Source organism: Schistocerca piceifrons, chromosome 9 (genome assembly GCF_021461385.2).
Source record: "Schistocerca piceifrons isolate TAMUIC-IGC-003096 chromosome 9, iqSchPice1.1, whole genome shotgun sequence".
NCBI classification, from domain to species: Eukaryota; Metazoa; Arthropoda; class Insecta; order Orthoptera; family Acrididae; genus Schistocerca; species Schistocerca piceifrons.
The window spans coordinates 24,012,538-24,036,100 of record NC_060146.1 but is presented as its reverse complement, the minus strand read 5'-3'; the positions used below and the strand labels follow the sequence as shown (position 1 = coordinate 24,036,100).

The 23,563-nt window shown below is 43.3% G+C and overlaps 1 protein-coding gene across 1 annotated transcript in view; it reads right to left on the bottom strand.

Moving 5' to 3' along the window:
- Positions 1-682: 682 nt before the first annotated feature.
- The window catches only part of LOC124717219 (interferon regulatory factor 2-binding protein 1), an 80,277-nt gene continuing 57,396 nt past the window's right edge, over positions 683-23,563 (bottom strand). The window contains exons 2-4 of the mRNA XM_047244007.1: positions 8,792-9,052; positions 7,525-7,889; positions 683-5,861 (exon numbers count right to left, since the gene is read on the bottom strand). Coding sequence (XP_047099963.1) covers positions 5,742-5,861; positions 7,525-7,889; positions 8,792-9,052 — 746 coding nt within the window. The 3' untranslated portion in view covers positions 683-5,741. The remainder of the gene's footprint in view (positions 5,862-7,524; positions 7,890-8,791; positions 9,053-23,563) is intronic.

Sequence of the window (23,563 nt, the reverse complement as noted above, 5' to 3'; positions counted from 1 at the left end):
TTCTCAACACACTAGAATCTGTTATCAAAGCTGAGGAAAACCTCTGCCATAGCTGACAGTCTGGTTGTCTTTGCTATTCAATTTTTGTCTCCATACATATTAGAATACTGCACGGTTTCATGTATACTGAAGTTCTATAACAGTGAGTCCAATACATACACTAATGATTTAGCACTGAAAGACTGGTATCAGTCCTTTTTACTAATGTAGTCAAATTAGTGCAGGCCAATTTTCACCTGCAGCAAACCTTTAATAGAAAGACAAAAGGAAAACAATTACGAACGTTATCCACATGGAAATAAGCTCTGTATTAATAGAACTGCAACTGCTCTTAACAGTTAAGATGACCAAGCAATACAATAGCACCCAAAAATATTTTCTGGGAAATGTTAACATTGTAACCCCCCCCCCCCCAAATACCCACACACACTCACACAAAGGTACAGTAGGAGCCCCGCCCCCAAACACCCACACACACACTCACACAAAGGTACAGTAGGAATAAAGGAAGGGTGGTCATTTATATATAAGGGAAAAATAAATCAAGCCTCACAGCAGTTGGTGACTTTAGCATACAAGATTTTTTATCACCATCTTTCTTTGTCGAATAATCCAGAAGTAAAATTGCTTCGAGATTAACACACACCCGAAATGGATGGGGAAACACAAATAATGCAAATCATTATTGTAAACACCAAAAAATATTTTATTTCATGAGCATATAATTTCTTCTGCAGCATGTCAAGTATGGTTACAAGCTTCAAAAAACAATAAACACAGGCTTCATGTGTACACAACTTCTCTACAGTACTGTACTAATATTACATTTTAGACATTATTCCCTAATGCAGCCTTCTAAAGCAAACAGATTGTCTAAGATAAAAATCAGCACATTCAGACCGAGAAACAGGCTTGCAGATCCTGTCTCTCAAATGGTGTTTCAGGTTCATCACAGCTGAGTCTACCACATATGACAATGAATTTTATGTACATAGCCTACTCTTATGAAACTGGCCTACGAATAACTTGTATCTTCAAACCTTAGAGAATCTCATTTGCTTTCAAATAAGTAATACTACCAGTGCCCCACCAGGAAACCTCAGCTACTGTGTTCAGTACTTTTTTTACTATGCAGTATGGCCAGCAGAAGTTTAATAACTAAAGACAAAGTAGATGTGATACACAGGTTCCAGAGAAGCAGTACAGCAAGCAATGCCCCGACTGACCACCTGCAACAATTCTGCCCGCCATCTATGCTACTGGTATCAGAAAATGAGTTTCTGGCATGGAAGTAATAACCTTACTTCCACTGCATGCACATTTCAACCACTCTTCAGCACAATCTAATAAGCTCAGGACATATGAGCTTCACTTCAGTGTCACACTTTCGTGAAATTGGGGAGGGGGGAGCTATTCCAATGCCATCCTGGCACAGAAGTGGCTAATGTAATAGGATATCCAAGTAGAAAGGAAACTTAGTACCTGCAGGCAAAAATGAGGGATTTCATGATTTTGAATGCCACTAACCCCAAAGGCACAGGGCAACAAAAGGAACCAGATGTGTAGGATCGAAATTGAACACCGGAGTGTTAAAGTTACGAAGGAAGGAGGATACCACAATTTCTTTAGACTACACTTCTTTCATAATTTTTTTTAGGAAAGTGCTGCATAACACCACCACCTAAACAGTAGTTCATTGTCTTTTTTTCACTTTCAGCACAGTAATATGCCATACTGTGACTACACACTAGTGTCTTACTCTCTCCTGCAATTTGGCACAATCAATTTCCAAGTTAGTCTCCTGATGATAAGGTTTCAATGCAAATCACTTCTCCTTCCACTGTCTCCTTCTGCTAAATAGCTTCTAGGTCATTTGAAGTAGAGTACAGAACTCTCACACAGATTCCTAACCCAGTTCAGAAACAAATTTAGAATTATAAATTATTCGTAGCAATTCATGCTGCACGTACTGTAATAACATCATTTAACAGCACTGAAACAATTTCTTGGACTTCAGTCATTGTGTCAGTCAACTGTAGTGTGTACCATTATAGTGATGGAAGGACTACTAAATCATTTACTGCTTGCAATGATCACTGTCCACAGAGTGAATAGAACAGTGAGCGCTGTTTCTAATTGGTTCCAAAATTCATGCAGCAGAATATATTTCTAAAGTTAATCCTCTACTGCTACTGTGTGTGTGTGTGTGTGTGTGTGTGTGTGTGTGTGTGTGATCTTTTAGAAGGTGTAGTTCGCACAAGTCTGCCAGAGCCAAATCACATTTTTCACTACCATTTTTCAAAACCCACAAAAGATGGTTATTGCTGTCTTGATTTCAAACAGATCAACATTGCGTGCAGAAAAATGGAATTGTCAACCCAGCCCAAAAAAGAACTACAGGGCCTGAAGATTCCGCCACGTGAACAGGCTAACATGTCATCCTCTGGCTGTGGCATCATTTAAATGCAGTATGGAGGGTCCTATGGTAAGCACACCACTCTCCTCGCCATTGTCAACTTCCTGAGCCACTACTTTTCTATCAAACGGCACCTCAGCTGGCTTCACGTGGCTGAGTGCTCTCATTCCAGTTCTCCCATCCTGGAAACCATCCCTGTCAGAACTGGAACCTGAACCCAGGCCCTCTGCATTGCAGAATGACCCAACGTAACTGCTCAGCTATGGAGGCTGATTGACCCAGCGTAACAATGTGTGATTACCACAAGTTTCCAAAAAAGCGAATGAAAGGATAAATTTTTTGTGTGTGTGTGTGTGTGTGTGTGTGTGTGTGTGTGTGTGTGTGTGTGTGTGTGTGTTTGTTTGTTTTTGTTTTTCACAAGCTGTTAGTGAATTAGATGGCTATGCTTTAGAAGCTAGAAGTCATATTTATCACACCATTTATATACTTCAACTCAAGCTGTATTACAGCAAACATATTTATTTGTACAAGGCAAAAAGGAACATCTAAGTTAATTCATCATTTCAGTAACAATTATAATTAAAAATAGTCCATCTGAGCTATCACTGACCAAAAAAAACTTTACCTTTTTACAAAGTTACTTGTTATACAATAGAGATAGTTTTGCTGCAAAACTACCTTTCATTAGAGACACTATTAGTACTAAGTTTTGCTAATAAAATTTGTCTTACTACACAAGGGTTTTAATCAAATTCTGATTAATTGTTAAAACACACCAGCGAGTTTTGGAGTTCCTTTATAGGACATTGCAGTCCAGGCATTGACTAGGGTAAGAAGGTTATCTACTACACAATAAAGGGTGGCTGATGACTGCAAAAGCTACAGGAAGTTAAAAACAAAACAAATCATTGCTGCAGAAAAAAAAGCAAAATACTCCTGATAATGTGGCAGCAATGGTCTGCCATATTGTGAGAAAACTTATCATATAAGCAGTCAGTGACTGCCTGCGATCAAACAGCAAAAAATTCTATTAAGCTGCCAGACTCATTTTCTGATGCTTCTGGTCCACTGTACTGCAGCAAAGAAAGAGAATATTGGGCTAACACAGCTGTAGAACTCGAGATAACCTCAGGATCTATTCCCTTCATCAACTGGCTCATTTGACCAACCAAAGATTGTGGAATTGCCTCAAACAACTAATCTCTTTATTTCAACATTTGAAACATATTGATGTAGACTGGCTATTTAAGTCTGGTGTGAAAGATACCTACATTTTGCATGTGATAATTACTTTTAGTCTACAGTACTTCACTGTACAGTCTGGCAATGACTATTTTTTATTGTGAAAAGGTTATACAAAACAAAACAACGTGATAATATGTATTATGTAAAAAACTGAACCTCTCCACATAAAATGTGCAGCACATATTAGTAACAACAGAAAACAGGAGTTTCTTATCCATTCATACACATACATCACTGAAGACAATTTTAAAAGCATTTGAAAACTCATCTATAAAATTAATTATCTGCAGCCATTATCAGAACTGTATAAAATTGCCATCCTTTCCTATATGTAAATATTTTAGAACATTCTTTTATTAACAGCAGTAGAGTTATTCTGATTCTATAGGTAACATGATCATCACAATAACAGGCCTGCAAGCGGTGAAGAGACAAGAGTACTGAAGCCATAAATGGAGACATAACATAATATAAAAATCATTCGAAATGGGCAGCCTCACATGTCAAATGAACATCAACAGCACATCACAATCCACATATGATACACAATCGACAAAAGTAAAACAAGGTATGTAGCTGAGACTTCACGAAGATCAGACAATAAAACAAGGCTTGACACACATGCATTCAACCACAGTCAATTCAACAAAATTACTCTCAAATGCTACAACATCCACACACAAAAAAAACCACAAAAATATTGTGCAACCCTGTTTTGAACACTGTCACTCTTTATTTCAGTCCTTCAAATCCAAAAGAGTAGCTGAACTAATACATTTGTCCAGCACATATTAGTTTGTGTACAAAAAGATGAATACACACCTAATTTGTAAACAAGTTAAAAAATCACTCCTAAACTTAGTAAGTAGCTTAGTGCTAAAAACTAAGAGTCAAAAAGAGTTTATCACTGTTTGTACCTAGGAATCATTTCGGGAAAAAACAAACTTTCCAGTCCTTTTTCATGAAATGTTACAGTTAAAATTTAACTGTGTAAGATCTACAAGTTAGCCTTAATTTTAAAAAAGTCTACAACAGTTCAATGCAACACTATATAAAGGGAAATTAATATATACTATGTACAGTTCATTTATTTACAATAAATGATATATTTATATACACTGTAACGACTCCCCATGATGTGTACTTTTGTGCACAGAAAAACTCCGTAATGCGGCTAGCACAATTACGCAGCTCAATATAAAGATCAATAAAAGTGGAACAGATTCTGCGAGGGGTAAAACAGTCCCCTCTACTTGGTACTGCACGAGCAATGAATCCGTGGCATGTCCCTCGCATAAATACATCACATTAAGTGTAATGTGTAATACACAAAGCACTGTAAACTGCGTATTTACATTCAGAAAAAGGTATCAGTTGTTATTCTTATTATTATGAATATTAATATGTTTATTAATGACTGATTTTTATACTATATACATAATATTTGTTTGTTGTCCCTACTAGATACAAGCGCTGCTAATACAGTCAGTCCGACTAAAAACAATTCTGACAAAAGTCTCAGAGGACGTAATTCTCACCGTGCAAATTAAATCAAAAACTGCTATCAAAACTTCTGAACAGCAGTACAATTTCAGGAAAATTCTTAATACCTTCCCAAGAAGACTCCAAATACACCCTTCCGCACCGTGGAAGGTTATTCTATATACACAAAATGGTCACTGAGAACAGCTAAATGGCAAGACAGTTTGACAAACGGTCTCAGAGAATATATCACCAACATTGTTTCCATCAGCAGATTTACTTGTTTGTTGCTTTTAGAAAAGGTCTCAGCTTCGGGGTTAAGTATGACACACTGCCATTCTGTGACAGCCCATTATTTCTCCAGTGACCAGACAAACAATAGAGGTGTACCCCCTCCACTCTCTCAGGGAAGGGGGGCCGCAGCGTTAGACCAAAAAGACAAGGGAGGGCTCTCCTCAGGCCCCTTCCGGCCAGCCGCAGTAAGAAGGCAGCGGGGGTGTTCTCCGCAGGCACAGGCGCTGCCGCCCCCCCTTCGTGCCCCTGCCGAGGCTAACGACTAGCGACGACTCGTTCTGACCCTCTGCATCTGGACGTACCCCTAGGTCTCCTTCTTCGTCTTGAACTCCTCGCCCAGGATTGTAGCAATCTCTCCTTGCATGAATGCCCACGGCACATTCGAGTTAGCCAGTGGGCACTTTTCACCACTCGGGCAGTATACCTGTGAACACACATGCCAATTAAGTGAATTTTAAGAGGTCTTTCCATTCGGACATGTGTCGCATCAACTGATATCAGTTATGGATATATCACCATATTTTATTCTAATGTACCAGTATGTAACGTATGTTGTTACTAGTATGAAAAAGTTGTTATAATGGGCAGCTAATTGTTTTATAGTGCACCCAAGGAAGTGTGTGAGGAAGGGTGCATAGCACAGATAGACGAGTGACAGTCACTTTTCGTAGTCCGAATTTCATTCTTGCACAGAGAAGGAATACATACATACATACACACAGGGCCGTGCACCACAAACAATTTTCATTGGCCAAAATGTTATACATTACTAATATTGAAGTTATGGTTTTTTGTTCTTTCATGGTTTGTTCTGTTGTGTGAAGGCAATTTTGACATTGTGTCACCTCAGAAGTCTACAATCAAGAACTAAGCAGTATGTCATTGCAAACACAATCCTAACAAGTCTCCTTCCTTTAATTTTAATGAAGCCTTTACTGAGACAGTCAATGTGGCTTCTCCAGTTGTTACATATCCGAGATTAAATAACAGCACAAGAAAGGGGACATAACATTTTGGTGCATATATTAACAGTTTTGCTGTGATTTGGCAAAACCAATGAACATGAAACTAAAACAAAACCTGGCTGTGTGCCAGACTGAGCTGTGGCTTAGCTATCTGTAGGGGGAAAAATCACAACTAATCATAAACTACAGTTGCCCCATTGTTTACAGGGTTTGTCAAAAGTTTCTCACATAACTGATCAAAGCCTTCGACTTAACTCTTATCACAAGAAAGTACAAGAAATAACGAGAGAAATAAAGAATAGAGTGAGGCATAAAACGTCAGTTTGATGAACTGAATGTTCACACCCCTTCCCAAAATTTTCTAATGTGATAAATATCGCATGTCTGTTAAGCTGTGATTGAAATATTGGGAAACTGTATTTATGTGGCATAGCAAATTGGGTGGATCCCATTTCGTGAGAGCAGAACCGTATACCATCATTGAAAGAAAAATATCTGACATCTGAATTTTGTCAATTTTACTGTTTCAGTTGGCTGTGGGATACCATGTTCAGTACAAATGAAATCAAATTTTACTTGTAATATTGTGAAAGTTTTCAACAGTATTATATGTATGCTGTAAACAAACTTTTGAAATTGCAAAACTGCAAGTAATAAGTGCACTTTCAACAGAAATACGCAAAAAATTATCACATTCATTGAAAGTCAGTGTCTTTGAAGCCATACAATAACAATTCAATACACATCTCTCAGGTCTGTTGACGAATCTCGCTTTCTAAATCCCACAACAGTTCACCAAAGCACCCGCTCGACACCACCAGGTGGCGGCTGCCGCATATTGCCGGTTCGGTAGCAAGAGTGAGTTGTTACTTACTAGCAGTAACCGGCAGTCACCACCTGAGAATGCCTCAGAGCTGCTTTGATGAAATATTGTGAGGATTTACAAAACTTGATCTGGCAGCAGACCCAGGAAACACTGAATACATCCACTGGGCAAGCCTAAAGGGTCATAATATTAAATATGTTAAGCCAAGCTACAGCAAGGTCCGAGCATATAAATACAAGCAATAAGCTGTTCCATGTACATATAAATGGGCACTGCTGGGAAGTACTAGCACTTACCTCAGCACCCGCACCCTGCCTCTTGATGGACTCTCTGCTGCACGGGAAACAGAACTTGTGCTGTGGAACAGAAGGACACTGCACGAAGTGCGTGTCTTCCAGCCTCTCCTGACACAGCGTACACTTCAGTGTCGTGGCAGAGCTGCCGCCGGTCCCCGCCGCACTGCCGCCGGTCCCCGCCGGCGTCTGCCCGGGTCCCGAGGCCGCGGCGGAATTTCCGTCGTGCCCTGTAGCGGCTCCGCCACTAGCCGTGCCGGCACCCGCACCGTCCGCTTCGCTGGACGTGGTCACTGTGGTCGAGCTCACCGTCCGGCTGCCAGAGCTACGGCGACTCCCCGTGGAACCTGAGACATCCGTTGGAGGGCCTATTTTACAAGAAAAATCGAAACTAGGTGAAGGCAGCTATATACTTCCAAAACTCAATCTTAAATGTACCTCCCGATGCGTGCACACGAGAGAGAGAACTTATCTTCCTTCTCGAACCTATAGAGGGGTGGGACGGGATGGAGCGACGACTGGCCTCTTGTGGAAAAATGAATTAAGTTTTCGATATCCCACAGACTGGACCTATCGATGCTACTAGGTTACGATCGTTTCTTTCGTGTATGTAAGTGTCGTGTCGGTTGTGGCCACACTTTAAAGTCGACAGAACTAACGAGAATGAAGTGTCACTAGTAGAGCTCGGAAGTTTACTCTTCAGATTGCCACCGTATAAGTAGTGTCGCAGCTCGGTGGTTTAAGACGCGAGGCTGAACGTAGAACTGCCAGAGCATCTGACAGGCGAGTAACGTGCCACCAGAGTGGAGGTAAGACTGACAGTAAGAATAATGTATGCGTAGTAACTTTATTGCCAGGGTGAGTAATAAATGTAGTCAAAGTTAACATTTAAAATGGTAGGCAGCTTGGTGACACTGACCAGCAAGACACTACATTGGAATATTGTGGAAACTGTTGACATATGGACAATAACCCATATAAAAATAATGAAAAGCAGCACAACTGAACAAAAACTTAAGTGAAGCGCAACACAATATTCAGAACTGCGATCAATTAAAGTATTACCACACAAGGATTGGCCAGTGGAACTCTAAACAGCACAGGGATCGAGACATCGAGTAGCAAAGAAGTTTCAAGAGGAATTTGACACGGCTTAACAACTCTGACAGTTTTATCACCAATTCTCTCTGAAGTTCAATAGTAAAAATGAGGACATTGTCTCAGTGGTATAGGTTGTACATATGTTACAAAGAAAAAAATGACAACTTACCCGAGGAGTTGGGAGAATGCTGGGAACCCCTGGAAGCAGAGCGTGGTGGCCCCGGAGGGCTGCCTCCTGCAGAGCGCGGAGATCCGGGTGGCAAGTTGTCTGCCACTGACATGAGAGCAGCCATCGGGGACTGTCCAGGGGCAGCGGCTCCAGCACCACTGGCCGCCGTGGCAGCTGCAGACTCTGGAGGAGTATTGGTGCGTGGACCCAGCGGAGAGCCCGCTCCACCTGCACTCACGCTCATCGCCACACCTGGGTATCCTGCAACAGCACAAACACTACTTTGTCATAAAACACTGTCACAAATGAATCACTGAGGAAACAGCTGCTGAAGGCATAAACATTGTTTGATAACATCTTATCATACCAAAGTAATAACTAAAAACTAAATGTTTGAGGGTTTAAAATTTAGCACTCTCAATTCGCTTCCAACAGGTTTATTTGGTTTGGGCCAGAAGCAGGATGTGTACAGATACTTCTCTGCTATTTTCAGGTTACATCAATAACTGAAAGATTGCAAACTATTTTGTTTACTTCCAGCACGGCACAAGAATCTTATATATACTTTTCATTATGTTATTAAATTTAAAGTGTGTGTTTGTGTGTGTGTGTGTGTGTGTGTGTGTGTGTGTGTGTGTGTGTGTGTGAAAGACAGACAGATAAAAGCTGTCCATTACTGAAACAGTTTTCACAATTGGTGCATGCAAACTTCCCCTGTCTCCTCTTGCGAACTACCTGAATGCTATGGTGATGAAGGCTATGTCGAACAATTTAACTGTACATGACTAATTTTATTCCAGTAATGTGGATGTGTCAAAAGACAATAGTGAAAATTTAATCAGCCGTTACAGTGCATCATGTGAAAAGTCACAGAGGTACTGAAATGTTTTGTAACAGAAGCTGAAACAAAATCCACATATTCTGTCTCTAAATAATGAGGGGGTTGACAGCTACTACAGATGCACTCCAAGAAGAATTCTGGCATATTCTCTGAATCCCCCATCCCTTTTACCCACAGCCACCATGAGGGAAGTTCGGTACAATTTCCTTTTTATTTAACACCAGACTAGCCACTTCAGCTGCAATAATCAACAGTTTTCTTATCTGCACAATGCCCAAGATGTTAAAATGGATCGACTGACTGGCGAAAGTAACACAGCAGTCATACCTCACACACTGTGTTTTACGTACATAGCTTATTTTGTTAGAAACTTGTCCATTGTGTAATACAGAACTTTTTGAACATGCCTAATAGTTTTAGTTTCAAGTGCATCAAACAGACTGTAATTACACAACAGGCTACACTACACTTGAATCTATTGCCATTAACTTTACTTCACATTGCCATTGTTGACTTCGACAATTACCCTCCTAATCAAATTTTTAACTTCGAACCTTACACTGACCACAGACTACGCTACAGACGATCTCGGCACAGCCAACATATATCTGAGTTTTTTTCGTTTTTTTTTTGTGGGGGTTGGGGACGGTGTTTGCTAGATTATCACGCTCTAGGCCTGCATATATGATACATTCCCAACATACACGGAAATGTAATTCTCTTTTTTTCTTCTTATTTTTGTATACTGAAATAACACAACATTTCACTAATTAATATTATACCCCTGATTGCTGGTATTTTGTTCCGGTCACGACCAACATTACGCTAACAAACTTATGTACTTAGTCACGCCGTAGACGCCCTGGTTCTGAAAATGACACGTAATTTTAAGTAACAGATACCGCTACTGAAGAGTTAGTAGTGTGATTCGATTAACTCTTATGCCTTGGTCAATTTAAAATGCAATTTCTACCTCCGTAAACGCTTGATACGAAGGTACGTATGGTATGTTGGAGGCACTGCCCGAGGAAAGCGTTAAATGAATAAGGCTACTGTCATATTTCAGTAATTTTCACTTTTTATCTGTCAATAATCAGATTAGCTGAGGTGCAGGGTAAATATCGCGCATTATTTAAAACCACATCTGAATACACGTATCGGTTAGTACAACGGATGCACGTGAGCGCTCCCGGCCGCTAGAACGCTGTGCAGGTGGCCACGGTGACGTCACAAGCCGTGACCCCGGGCAAGGTCGTGGAGGGCTAATAATACGGCTGGGCCAGCACCGCTGCCGCTGCCGACTGCTATCGCGGACACGTCGCGCCTACGTGCTCTTGCGCAACGCGTCGTGCAGGCTCGTCTTATCTGACGGGGCAAAGTTCACCGCCTCCCCCTCGCCTACGTAAGACGTCCCCACGCACACAACCACCAACCCAACCGCTAATGCAAATAACAAATCTGGTCGTTTGCACAGATGACATTGATATCTCTGCCGGAATGCGGGTGTGATACAATACCTTGCATTTAGAACCATGTCGCAATACAGTTGTCCGGTAGCAAAACGGATGCACTGAGCGCCCGCAACCGCTGGGCTGCTGTGCAGGCGTCGCGGTGACGTCACAAGCCGTACCCGTTGTTGTTGTTGTTGTCTTCTGTCCTGAGACTGGTTTGATGCAGCTCTCCATGCTACTCTATCCTGTGCAAGCTTCTTCATCTCCCAGTACCTACTGCAACCTACATCCTTCTGAATCTGCTTAGTGTATTCATCTCTTGGCCTCCCTCTACGATTTTTACCCTCCACACTGCCCTTCAATGCTAAATTTGTGATCCCTTGATGCCTCAGAACATGTCCTACCAACCGATCCCTTCTTCTTGTCAACTTGTGCCGCAAACTCCTCTTCTCTCCAATTCTATTCAATACCTCCTAATTAGTTATGTGATCTACCCATCTAATCTTCAGCATTCATCTGTAGCACCATATTTCGAAAGCTTCTATTCTCTTCTTGTCCAAACTATTTATTGTCCATGTTTCACTTCCATACACTCCATATAAATACTTTCAGAAACGACTTCCTGACACTTAAATCTATACTCGATGTTAACAAATTTCATTTCTTCAGAAACGCTTTCCTTGCCACTGCCAGTCTACAATTTATATCCTCTCTACTTCGACCATCATCAGTTATTTTGCTCCCCAATAGCAAAGCTCCTTTACTACTTTAAGTGTCTCATTTCCTAATCTAATTCCCTCAGCATCACCCGACTTAATTCGACTACATTCCATTATCCTCGTATTGCTTTTGTTGATGTTCATCTTATATCCTCCTTTCAAGACACTATCCATTCCGTTCAACTACTCTTCCAAGTCCTTTGCTGTCTCTGAACGGAAATGGACAGTGTCTTGAAAGGAGGATATGAGATGAAAATCAACAAAAGCAAAACGAGGGTAATGGAATGAAGCCGTACCCACATACCAGAAAATACACACAAAAAAAGTGTGCATCGTCCCAGTTCCCAGAACTCCTGAAGATCGACGTCGACTGTGGATATTGTATCAGAGACACAGTCCCTTTGACTATTCAGAAACGTCACTAAACCCGCCCGAAGATGTAAACAACCATGCAAGAGCAGCGCCATTAGACGGAGGGGGTCCGACAGCCGATCAGTTCCAGTCGGCAAGGAGTTACACGGCTCGTGTTGTCTCTAGTTTAACCTAGCCTAGACGGTCAATACCGCGGTTCGATCGCGATTGTTAGTTTGTGCCAGGAAGGACTCTCAACAAGGGAAGTGTCCAGGTTATCTAGGAGTGAACCAACGCGATATTGTTGGACATAAAGGAGATACAGAGAGACAGGAACTGTCGATGACATGCATCGCTCAGGCCGCCCACGGGCTACTACTGCAGTGGGTGACCGCTACTTACGGATTATGGCTGCTCGGTGGAACCCTCACAGCAACTCCACCATATTGAATAATGCTTTTCGTACAGCCACAGGACGTCGTGTTGCGACTCAAACTATGCGCAATAGTCTGTGTGATGCACAGCTTCACTCCCGACGTCCATGGCGAGATCCATCTTTGCAACCAGCGCGGTATAGATGGGCCCAACAACATTTCGAATGGATCGCTCAGGGCTGGCATCATGGTCTCTTCACTTATGAGTGTCGCAGATGCCTTCAACCAAAAAATAGTAGAAGACGTGTTTGGAGGCAACCCGGTCAGGCTGAACGCCTTAGACACACTGTCCGGCGAGTGCAGCTACGTGGAGGTTCCCTGCTAGTTTCGGGTGGCATTATGTGGGGCCGACGTGCGCCGCTGGTTGTCTTGGAAGGCACCGTAATGGCTCTACGATGCTTGAATGCCATCCTCCGACAGGTAGTGCAACCATATCGGCAGCGTATTGGCGAGGCATTCGTCTTCATGGACGACAATTCGCGCCCCATCGTGCACACGTTGTGAATGACTCCCTTCAGGATGACGACCTCACTCGACTAGAGTGGTCAGCATGTCTGTGATAGATTGAAAATGGCTGTCTATGGGCGACGTGATCCACCAACCACTCTGAGAAATCTAGGCCGCTGAGGAGTGGAACCATCTGCACCAACTGTGTGCCATGATGAATTTGTGGACAGTATGCCACGACGAATACAGGTATGCATCAATGCAAGCGGACGTGCTACTGTGTATTATAGGTACCGATGTGTACTGCAATCTGGACCACCACCTCTGAAGGTCTCGCTGTGTGGTGGTACAACATGCAATGCGTCGATTTCATGAGCAATAAAAGGCCGAAATGATGTTTATGTTGATCTTTATTCCAATTTTCTGCACAGTTTCCGGAACTCTCGGAACTGAGATGATGCAAACCTTTATTTTATGTGAATATTTACCTTCCGTGCCAATGTATAGAGTGGATAATATACTCCTGCGCTGCTGCTCCGCAAGGACATGCGGAATCATTCTGTAGAGTATACGCCCGGAAGCTTTTCATGGCGTGTTTCGTACTGTGCTGTTATAGTTGTTATACATGTTAGTATTCGTATCGTTAGGTTTGGCATGCAACAACATGCTACTGAGAACATTTTCATGTGTACCAATACACTCTGTGTTATCCTAGGTATCTCAACTTACTAACATGACGATAATGGAAATTAAAACATTTCTCAACAGCAGCTGAAGCGACGTTTTACATACATCTTAGTCAATTTTATTTACAGGTGAAACACTTTTTTGGGCCACATAGATACGCCTGCACTGTATTTCGGTATAATTCTCGCCACCTGTGGCACACTGAAGGTGAGTGTGACAGTAGTTATATTATGAGGGAGGCTACAAATCAGTAAAAAACTGAACCACGTCCCACCACCACATCTAACAGCAGACCCGCTTCCGCACAATAGCCTACGAGCAAATAGAAAACTTTCTGAGCGAAGTTAAGATTACAAATTCAGATCTACAGATGGCAGTTCATCGGTTCGTGTACTCTTGCCGATCATGCGTCTTTTCGTGCGGACACGTCAGATTCGAGTGGAAGTGGTAAAAATAATATTCAGATTATTTCGCAGGCAAGGCGAAAAGTGGTTGTCATTTTCCGTGGGTTCACTGCCTGGTTTACAAATTTTTCTATTTTGGTGCCACTTCGGCGGCTGGACTGTAGCGCACAATAGTGATAATGTTGCAGTTCAGGAAATACATGACACCCTGCGACAAGACATCTCGGCTGTTACTGAATTCGAATCGGCGATCTTCAGATCAAGTGTCTTATCACAGGTGTGTGTTTTGGCGAGCTATATACTTTTCTAACAAGTTGATGCGCCCGCTCCGAATCTCGACAGCGCATTACTGACAAAACAAAATACAGCAATTTGTCACCCTAGTCTTAGACAATTTTCTCCACATATAATAAACACGCCCTTAACTGTTCGAACGCCGCTGCGTCACAGAATGACATACTTTAGAGCTCATGCGGATCTAACGTTTCACAGAGAAAATAACACGACACATCAGTTCAGAGTCCACACTCTGCGATTCAATGACAGCAGGCGTTGTAGCGTAATGCCCCGCCAACGCTAGCAGAGCTTTGGCAGTCTTCTGCCAAGGAGGCAAAGTCCTCAGATTACATCCTCAAATACAGCTTACCTCGGAATCACATTCAACAACTCGTGGTGTTAGCTTAACAATGGAATGTCCCGGCATTTCTACAGCCCTTGAATGTGGAGTTTCTCGTGTCGTCTAGGTGGCCTCGTCGTCGATTGGACGAACGCCCACTGGTGTACGAAAAAAGAAAGAAAAAATCTGAATCCTATGGAAACACCCGAAACAGTGCACGACATCAGTGCCACATTACTGACGACACCAGTATTCATTCCATATGTTAGCATATTTCGGTGGTTGATCTGGCAGTAATATCAACAAGTAAGTGCCTGGGGTACACGACCAGGCATTATGAAACCTAAGCTCTGCTAAGGCACCTGCAAAACCGTGCCAGGCGGAAGCCACTGACGCCCACGCAGCCTAAAATCCCCTGAGCCGTCGCTATTTCTGAGCTGCCGTGCGTCAAACTGCTTTGCGGCAGCTCGCTGGGTAGCGTGGAAACTTGGGCTGTTGCTGTTCGTTCAGCTTGCATCTTCTTCGACGCCGACAATTCTTCCACTGTCACTAAATTCAATGTGTAACTGACGTTGAAAGTACATACTTAAGTAAACCTGTGAACTACATCGGACGTTGGGAATCTTCGTAAAAACTGTTTATGATCGTCTTCCTCTCACACGTCATGTAGAATCACAGAGTGCTAAAATACTTAAAGGGTGTCGTCGGGGCTTTAAAAATCTCCATTTGACAGTAGGATCGTCAACAGAGTCACATACCTTCCGCTGGACGAGACACGAGGGATAGGTTTTCCAATTTAAACCGCAACACTGCCTCTATCGGTCTTCCCATCACCAGTGGCGACGAAAATTTCTGCGAGCACCATGGTTCGAACAAGCTGCCTCCAGATAGAGTGCCGCTACACTACGTGAGTTTACGAGTTGTGTAGTAACGTAATAGAACGACAGAACTCCCTCCTTAACCTTTGTTCACGTGTGTGCACTTCGGTGCTGATGGCAAGGACCTTTAGTTACCGAGCGGGGTGGCGCAGTGGTCAGACACTGGACTCGCATTCGGGAGGACGACGGTTCAATCCCGCGTCCGGCCTTCCTGATTTAGGTTTTCCGCGATTTCCCTAAATCACTCCAGGCAAATGCCGGGATGGTTCCTCTGAAAGGGCACGGCCGACTTCCTTCCCAATCCTTCCCTAATCCGATGAGGCCGATGACCACGCTGTCTGGTCTCCTTCCCCAAACCAACCAACCAACCAACCAACCTTTAGTTATGGTGTATTTTAGAAGACGGAGCTACCTTTAATCTTCTAAGCGCACTCTCAGACTTTCGGCCACGAGGATGGTCGGAGTAGCTTAACTTCAGCTACAGTACATGTTATCTCGGGGTAACACGGCGATTAAAAGTATTATTTAGATTACACAGGCAGAATTTCGGTGAACGATAGTTCCGCGTTTTGCTTCTGCTTCTGTACAAGACGCACTGAGCAGAATTGTCTACCATTAACGCTGCCAGTGCTCAGGAGTTAAGACAATACTGATCGACACTATTCCATTTTTATAAGTGAATGTATTCCCACCAACCACCTCGCCTAGGCTAATAGTGCGCTTACAGCAGTCAAATTGGGTCTCATTACGGCTCTGTTTGACGGCGAATCTTACCGTCAAATGGGGACGTTACGCTCCACCTTTATGTAACAGCACAGTTTATATGAAGCAAGATGGTGAAGGACTTCTCCTCCGGCCTCGATACGTCATCATAGTGAGGTACTGACTGCAAGAGGGTGGAGAGGGGCGTGAAGGCTACGTCAGAATGGTCTGACCCGTACCACATCTGTCGCCTCATTGTCAGTATTTTACTGTTACTGTTCGCTATTCTGTAGCGGGAACATCAGCAATCGCGATCGAACGTCATCGACAATTATGACGCACATCTAGTTAACAAGGATGTAGTGTGGATGCGGTCGGTTAGATGGAAGCACTGGTGCGGTGTACTTGGACCTGGCTTGGAGTTGGGGGCTAGGGCCGGGGATTTTCCTGGCGCGTTGAGAGGGGGAACCTCACCGGTCCAGGTCCGGGCGACCTCAGGGGAACCGGCCGCTAAAGGTCGCTATATGCTAATGCAGGACCCGGCCAAACCTGCACCGTTACCAACTGCTGCTTTCCGCGGGTGTGCACAGTCGAAATAGTAGCTGATACCATGCTACGTCCCATCTCAGCAACGACATACTGCGGATAAACGTGTATTTCACTCTTCAAATCTTGACAACGGCTGTTTCTGTGATGGTATGGTGTTGGACAGTTATAAACGATTCTATACAGTAGTTAATTTTGAATAGCTTCTCAAGTTCTTTACCAGAAGGATTTTCCCCACTTCTATTTCACAAATATAGCAATCTGCCGCTTCCCTGTTTAGCTTGCACATGAGCAATACCTTTATTGACAGCGCCGAAATCCTGCACTTCCAACACATGCAGCAGCAGTAGGCCTACGCACACAACAGTAAACGCACGCACGAGCGACCACGTCAGCGCTGGCGTGATGCCAGCGCAGCTATCCGACACTCCCGGAAACTAGTCAGCAGCTTCGACCAACATACGCACGCTTTTAGCTTCTCACCTGGCGATTTGTTAGCAGTCAACGCGCAACAGAAATGTGCTCTGAGCACTATGGGACTTATCATCTGAGGTCATCAGTCCCCTAGAACTTAGCACTACTTAAACCGAACTAACCTAAGGACATCACACACATCCATGCCCGAGGCAGGATTCGAACCTGCGACCGTAGCGGTCGCTCGGTTCCAGACTGCAGCGCCTAGAACCGCACGGCCAGCACGGCCGGCGCCGCGCAACAGATACAGCGCTTAGGAAAGATACGAGTTATTTTGGGAAAAAAATACCTACAACAGAAAATATTCCTGAATCAACTATTTACGTGAATTCTGAGGTTTTCCCAGCGTTTCGATGGACGGGGCATGTTTTCGGATATATTTGTTAAGTAAGTTTTCGGCGGTTGGCCTAGGTGAGTGGACTTTTCGCTTCGTAGCGTATGGGGAATGATGAGTTGTAAGTACTGACGAATGAAACCTCACAGATGATTTATACGGGGGGCACGTATGCGGAAGAACAGTATCTGTGTCTAATAATGAAGATCATGTAGTAAGAAGAAAACTATTAATGTACAACTACTTCCAAACACGCAAGGCAACTGATCTTTAACTGCGTAATAAACGTAAAAAAAAAAGTTAATCCCCATGAAGGTATAGAGATTGGACTGTGTCAGTTTCGTGTACTACATGGAGAACAATATATATATATATATATATATATATATATATATATATATATATATATATATATATATATATATAATAACTTGTTCTACAGTCGAACCTGCTAGTTGCTATAGCTCTTTAGTAGTACATAGTTTCTTCACTATTCCCTTTTCTAATTCATATTGTTCATTTGCACTGTTCTGGATGGACGGATTAAGCCGATAGATTCCGCTGTTTCTACCGAGATTGGAACATTAGCTAATGTCAACCGCAGAAAGTGCTTTAATTGGATTCTAATTTTACATATTAGGAATTTTAAGCAGTCTTTAGCAATTATGTACATATTTTGCACGTTTGCTCTAAATTCATTCGCCCGATTTGGCATCAACTAATCAGCACGTTCTACTTTGCCACGTTCGCTCAACGTGTAGCGTTGCTGTGACATGTGCGTCAGGTTTGTTCGACCTACGAAAAAAAACATTGGATACAAATCTAGCAATAGCATTGGTTAATACATCTATATACCCTTTTGCTACCTCCCTCTGGTCCAACTGGACCTCTCATTGATTGAAAATTGTTATGTTCGACTACTCGGATACCATTTGGAGCCACTGATTGATGATTGCGCCATACTACCCGTACACGACTGCTAGCGATTGATTTGTAGAATATTCTGGACAATTCGAGCCAATGATCTGACCGATCAGATGGCCCGACATGAATCCAACTGACCGCTTGACGGGCACAATAGAGTTCAGTTCGTGCACAAAATCGTGGACCGGCAACACTTTCGGAATTGTGGACGGCTATAGAGCCAGCATGTCTCAATATTTCTGCAGGAGACCTCCAACGACTTGTCGAGTTGCTGCGCAACACCGGGCAAAATGAGGTATTAGGAGGTATCACACGACTTGCCACCATGTACATCGCGAACGCTCGGCTACGTCAGGGGCCAAGCGGAAAAACAATATATTTTTTAAAAATATGAAGTCCTACCAGGCACTCCGCTGTTTGGTGTTGACAATGTAGTATGGTGCATTTCGCTCGCCGCCCTCCCGTAGCACCCCGGAGTATCGGAACAACGGCGCTGTTAGGTGAAAGTTTCCGGGGTAAAGTTATACGTGGCTTCTCAGTGGGTCTGCCACGCGCGCGTTGTTCAGGCCGCTGTCGTGTCGTGCGGTAGGTCGCGGCAGCTACCCTGCACACTGCATTTTATTGCTCCGCAGTTAAGTTTAACGACTGCGGTTAAGAACAAGGGCGCGTGACCCGAGCTGGCAGGAAAGGTCGCAGTGCACAGAGGCTAGCAAGAGCTGACGTGATGGTCTGCAAAGGAAACAGCCGTTGGAAGTCTCGTACGGCGATTCAAAATGGTTCAAATGGCTCTGAGCACTATGGGACTTAACATCTGAGGTCATCAGTCCCCTAGAACTACTTAAACCTAACTAACCTAAGGGCATCACACACATCCATGCCCGAGGCAGGATTCGAACCTGCGACCGTAGCGGTCGCGCGGTTCCAGACTACGGCGATTCAGATTTAGGTTTTGCGTCGTATGATTTAACAGACGTTGAAGCATCTACTGAAAAACTTTATACGCCCAGGGTAGAAGGGTGACTACTGTGTTAGCTTTCGCCGGCCGGGGAGGCCGAGCGGTTCTAGGCGCTACAGTCTGGAACCGCGCGACCGCTACGGCCGCAGGTTCGAATCCTGCCTCGGGCATGGATGTGTGTGATGTCCTTAGGTTAAGTTAGGTTTAAGTAGTTCTAAGATCTAGGGGACTGATGACCTTAGAAGTTAAGTCCCATAGTGGTCAGAGCCATTTGAACCAAGTCCCATAGTGCTCAGAGCCATTTGAACCTTTTTTTTTGTGTTAGCTTTCATCGCTTTAAAGCAAATCCCACGAGCTATTTTTTCCCGTAACCTTCTCCAATATTTTAGAGGGAGAATTTTCTTTGGGTTACAGCTGGACAACTTGGCTGATTACATGAACTGAGAATGGGCCTCCGCTCGCGAAACTACTCGCAAAGAAAGAAATGTAAATAAGTATAATGGAATAGAAAATGCGGTTGTGGAACTAATATTTCCAGAGATGCGCCGGGGCAGTCATAATCGAAAGGGTCGATTTCCTTCCCCAATGTGACCGTTGTTCCTTTGCTTTGTCGGCAATGGAGCGTAAAAACTGATCACTCTTATAAGCAGCAAACCTATTACCTGATTGTGATGGTCCATGTCCGAGTATTAATGCGGTTCAATCTTCAGTTTGTTCAAACAAAGAAATGGAGACTTCGCTTCCGTGCACTACGGTGACTGATAGTTGTTCTCACTTATTGGCTTCTATCTTTACCCAGTCCGCCCCGAAAGCTGAATGGTCAGCGTGACGGACTACCGTCCTAAGGGACCCGGGTTCGATTCCCGGGTGGGTCGGGGATTTTCTCCGCTCAGGGCCTCGGTGTTGTGTTGTCTTCATCATCATTTCATCCCCATCCGGCGCGCAGTTCGCCCAATGTGGCGTCGAATGTAGACATCCACCAAGGCAGCCGGACCTGCCCGTAAGGGGCCTCCCGGCCAATGACGTCAAACGCTCATTTCCATCTCTACCTACACAGCTATCTTCACACAGTTTTTTAGCATTTAACTCTTACAGTTTTTTAGTTAGTTTACGTAAGCTGGATACAATATTTTCAATTAAGTACATGGTGATATATATCTAGTTATAATGAAGGTTCATAATTAGATACTATTTGTAATTGCATTTCGTCAATTAAAACAAAGTTGAGAATAAAATAGTGAGATAAAGTCGTGATGGGAAGTACACACTACATAACTGTACAGCTAAATACATTTACGTTACTGATACAAATATTGCCAACGTATTTCCTGCAACGTATTTCCTGCACAAGTCTTACATAAGTCAGTTGCACTTCACTGCATTGTGTACACTAACAAGCAAATTCAAATTTACAAATTTGTTGCACCTTGATTTAACAGAGATTTATCTGATTGTCTATGTCTATACTACTATTTAATTTTTCTGCACACAAGAAGCGAAAGTGTTCCTTGTACATCCTGTAGTCTCCTGACGCCTGGAGCGTCAGTGGAGGTGTTGGAACAGAACATTTTAACGTCACCAGAGGCGAAAACTGTTGTCTTCGATTACCAAAGAAGAATTGGTCGTCATCTCTGTGATTCCACATTCGCAAAGCGCTGAGTTTGAAGAAAGCCAGAATGTGTAATGGATACTCACTCACAGCACTTGTACCCAGACACATTTCGCTATCAACAGTGAAACAAACACTTCCTCGTGCAAACATTCTCAACGATGAAGTGCATATGTGCTACGTCGCCGTGAGGATTTCGTTTATTTCATGATGGCTCCTGTATCTACGTAGCAACAGTTTTAGTACTCGGCTCTTAAAAGTCTGGACGCATTCGTTATGCAGCGCGTACATTACACAAGACGTTAGGTCGTTTCTACCAGAACTGAAGAGAGATTGCCATCGACAGGGGAAAACCAAGATAACGCTGCAGCAGAAGGTATTTTTCTAAAATCGAATAACGAATGTTCCGTATCCACTGTACAGTGGACGCTACTTGGGCGACTTGGGTGTCCCTAAACCAAACCTGTCGGGGAAAGAGTATCGACAGTTTAACGGGTAATCGGAACAGCGTGTTGCTTCCATTGTTCACCAGAGACGACTGGTTACATTACAATTACGACGTTTTAAAGAAGAATTTGATTATACCTCACAATGCCATTTCTATGTGCAAAATTTCGACAGCTGCGAACGGCCCGACAAAAAGACTGAGCTCGGCAGTACTCCGTGTGATGCACTGCGATGGACGCAGAGGAACAGCTAAACGAAGCTTCCAGACGTGAGAACGCCGACGACCTGGCAACACCGCACGCGACTACGCCCGCCGCGCTCTTGCCATCGCCTTTAGTACTCGAGCCATACAGCATTCTATCCTGTTCTGGAGGGAAAATTTGTCCCTTCCTTGTTATTGACGGTCTTCTCCACTACACGTGGAGCGTCAGATTAACTTAGAACAAAATACACCAGTGGTGGATGTGAAGTTGTGACAGAACGTGAACTTCCCATGATCCCACTGGAGGTGATGAAGTCACGTCCCCAAAGTCGCAACAACTGAACTTGTCGGAAATACTCCGCAATGAAATTGCGAAGAAACTGGAAAACTTTATATTCAAATAATGACCGGTACTCTTAAGGAAACATCAATGGATGTGACGTGTGAACGTTTACGAAAAAATATGAGGAAACACGATGAACTGTTGACGTTTGAAAGAAAAATTACCAAGAAATATTTAGGACATGTAATCGAAATTGTACAAACTGCTGAAGGGGGGAAGGTTGAGCTGTATAGTAAGTGTGTGAGGAGAGAACTTAATATATCACAGTTTGCAGAAACAGTTGTTGGCCAGTGGAGAAAAGGAGAACCCAGAAGCCGATACGAGTTAACAATCAAGGTGACGCAGCAAAAATAGATCTAATAGTCATCCAACGCATTAGATAGAAATAACTGAATGAGGCTTATGGAGTAGCCATAAGATCGATAATGCCCTAGTCAAGTGAATAACCAATAAATAAATTACTTCAACTATATATTTGAGACACTCTTGTTCGCCCACGCAGGAGCAAGAAATCAACTGGAATAAGCAAGGGCAGACGTTTTTTGGTTTCCCCCTCCCTTTTTCTCGCGCTACCCTTATGTCATGTTACTACACACATCAAGATGGTGCAACAAAAATCAAGCTTGTTTTATGCTTTCTGTGAGATAGGGAACACTGTCGATTCCGCCGTTTAGCAGTTTAAAATATTGACTACGCATCACTGCAAACAGCGCGCAGTCTTCAAGAATGAAGCAAACATTGAGGGGAAATACTGATTATGGGGCTCTAATCTTATCGGAGCCAGTGATGCGAGTCACAGCAGCAAGTTGTAAATAGCACTATCACAGAAAGAAAAAGCTGGCCGTTATGTCAGACAGCATAGCTCTTAATGAATGGCAGAGACAGCAATACACCGTCTATGTGTGACCTGGTCTCCGGTATCATACCTACCACTTAGCAGAGCAGGTTTAAACCACAGTGCAAATATACTTTTAATACCTTTTAAAATAGATTTTTTATTCCTTCGCAGCTAATCGAACTATAGAATGGTAATCCAAAAGACAATTACGGTAGTTACACGATTCCAAAGTAAAGCAACAGAAGTTACTCGCACCCTGACTTCATCAAGTCTAGTTACTGTCCAGCGTGTGCATAATTCACGGACGATCGATAAGCAATTAACTGAGTTTTTAAACATACCGACAGCAGCGAGTCGCTTATACCTAATAATTTATCGATCTAATGTTCGTTATGGCAACCCGAAATACACACGGGAGAGTCAATAAACAATGCGACTGTGAGAATGCGCGGAATACTGGCCGAAGAGTCTGTTCTCACTGGTCGTGCGATCTGAATTCACTCTCGTCTTGTCTTTTCGACGAGCGTCCCACTCTATTAGAATTCTGTTCAGCCTTGACAAACATCTGAC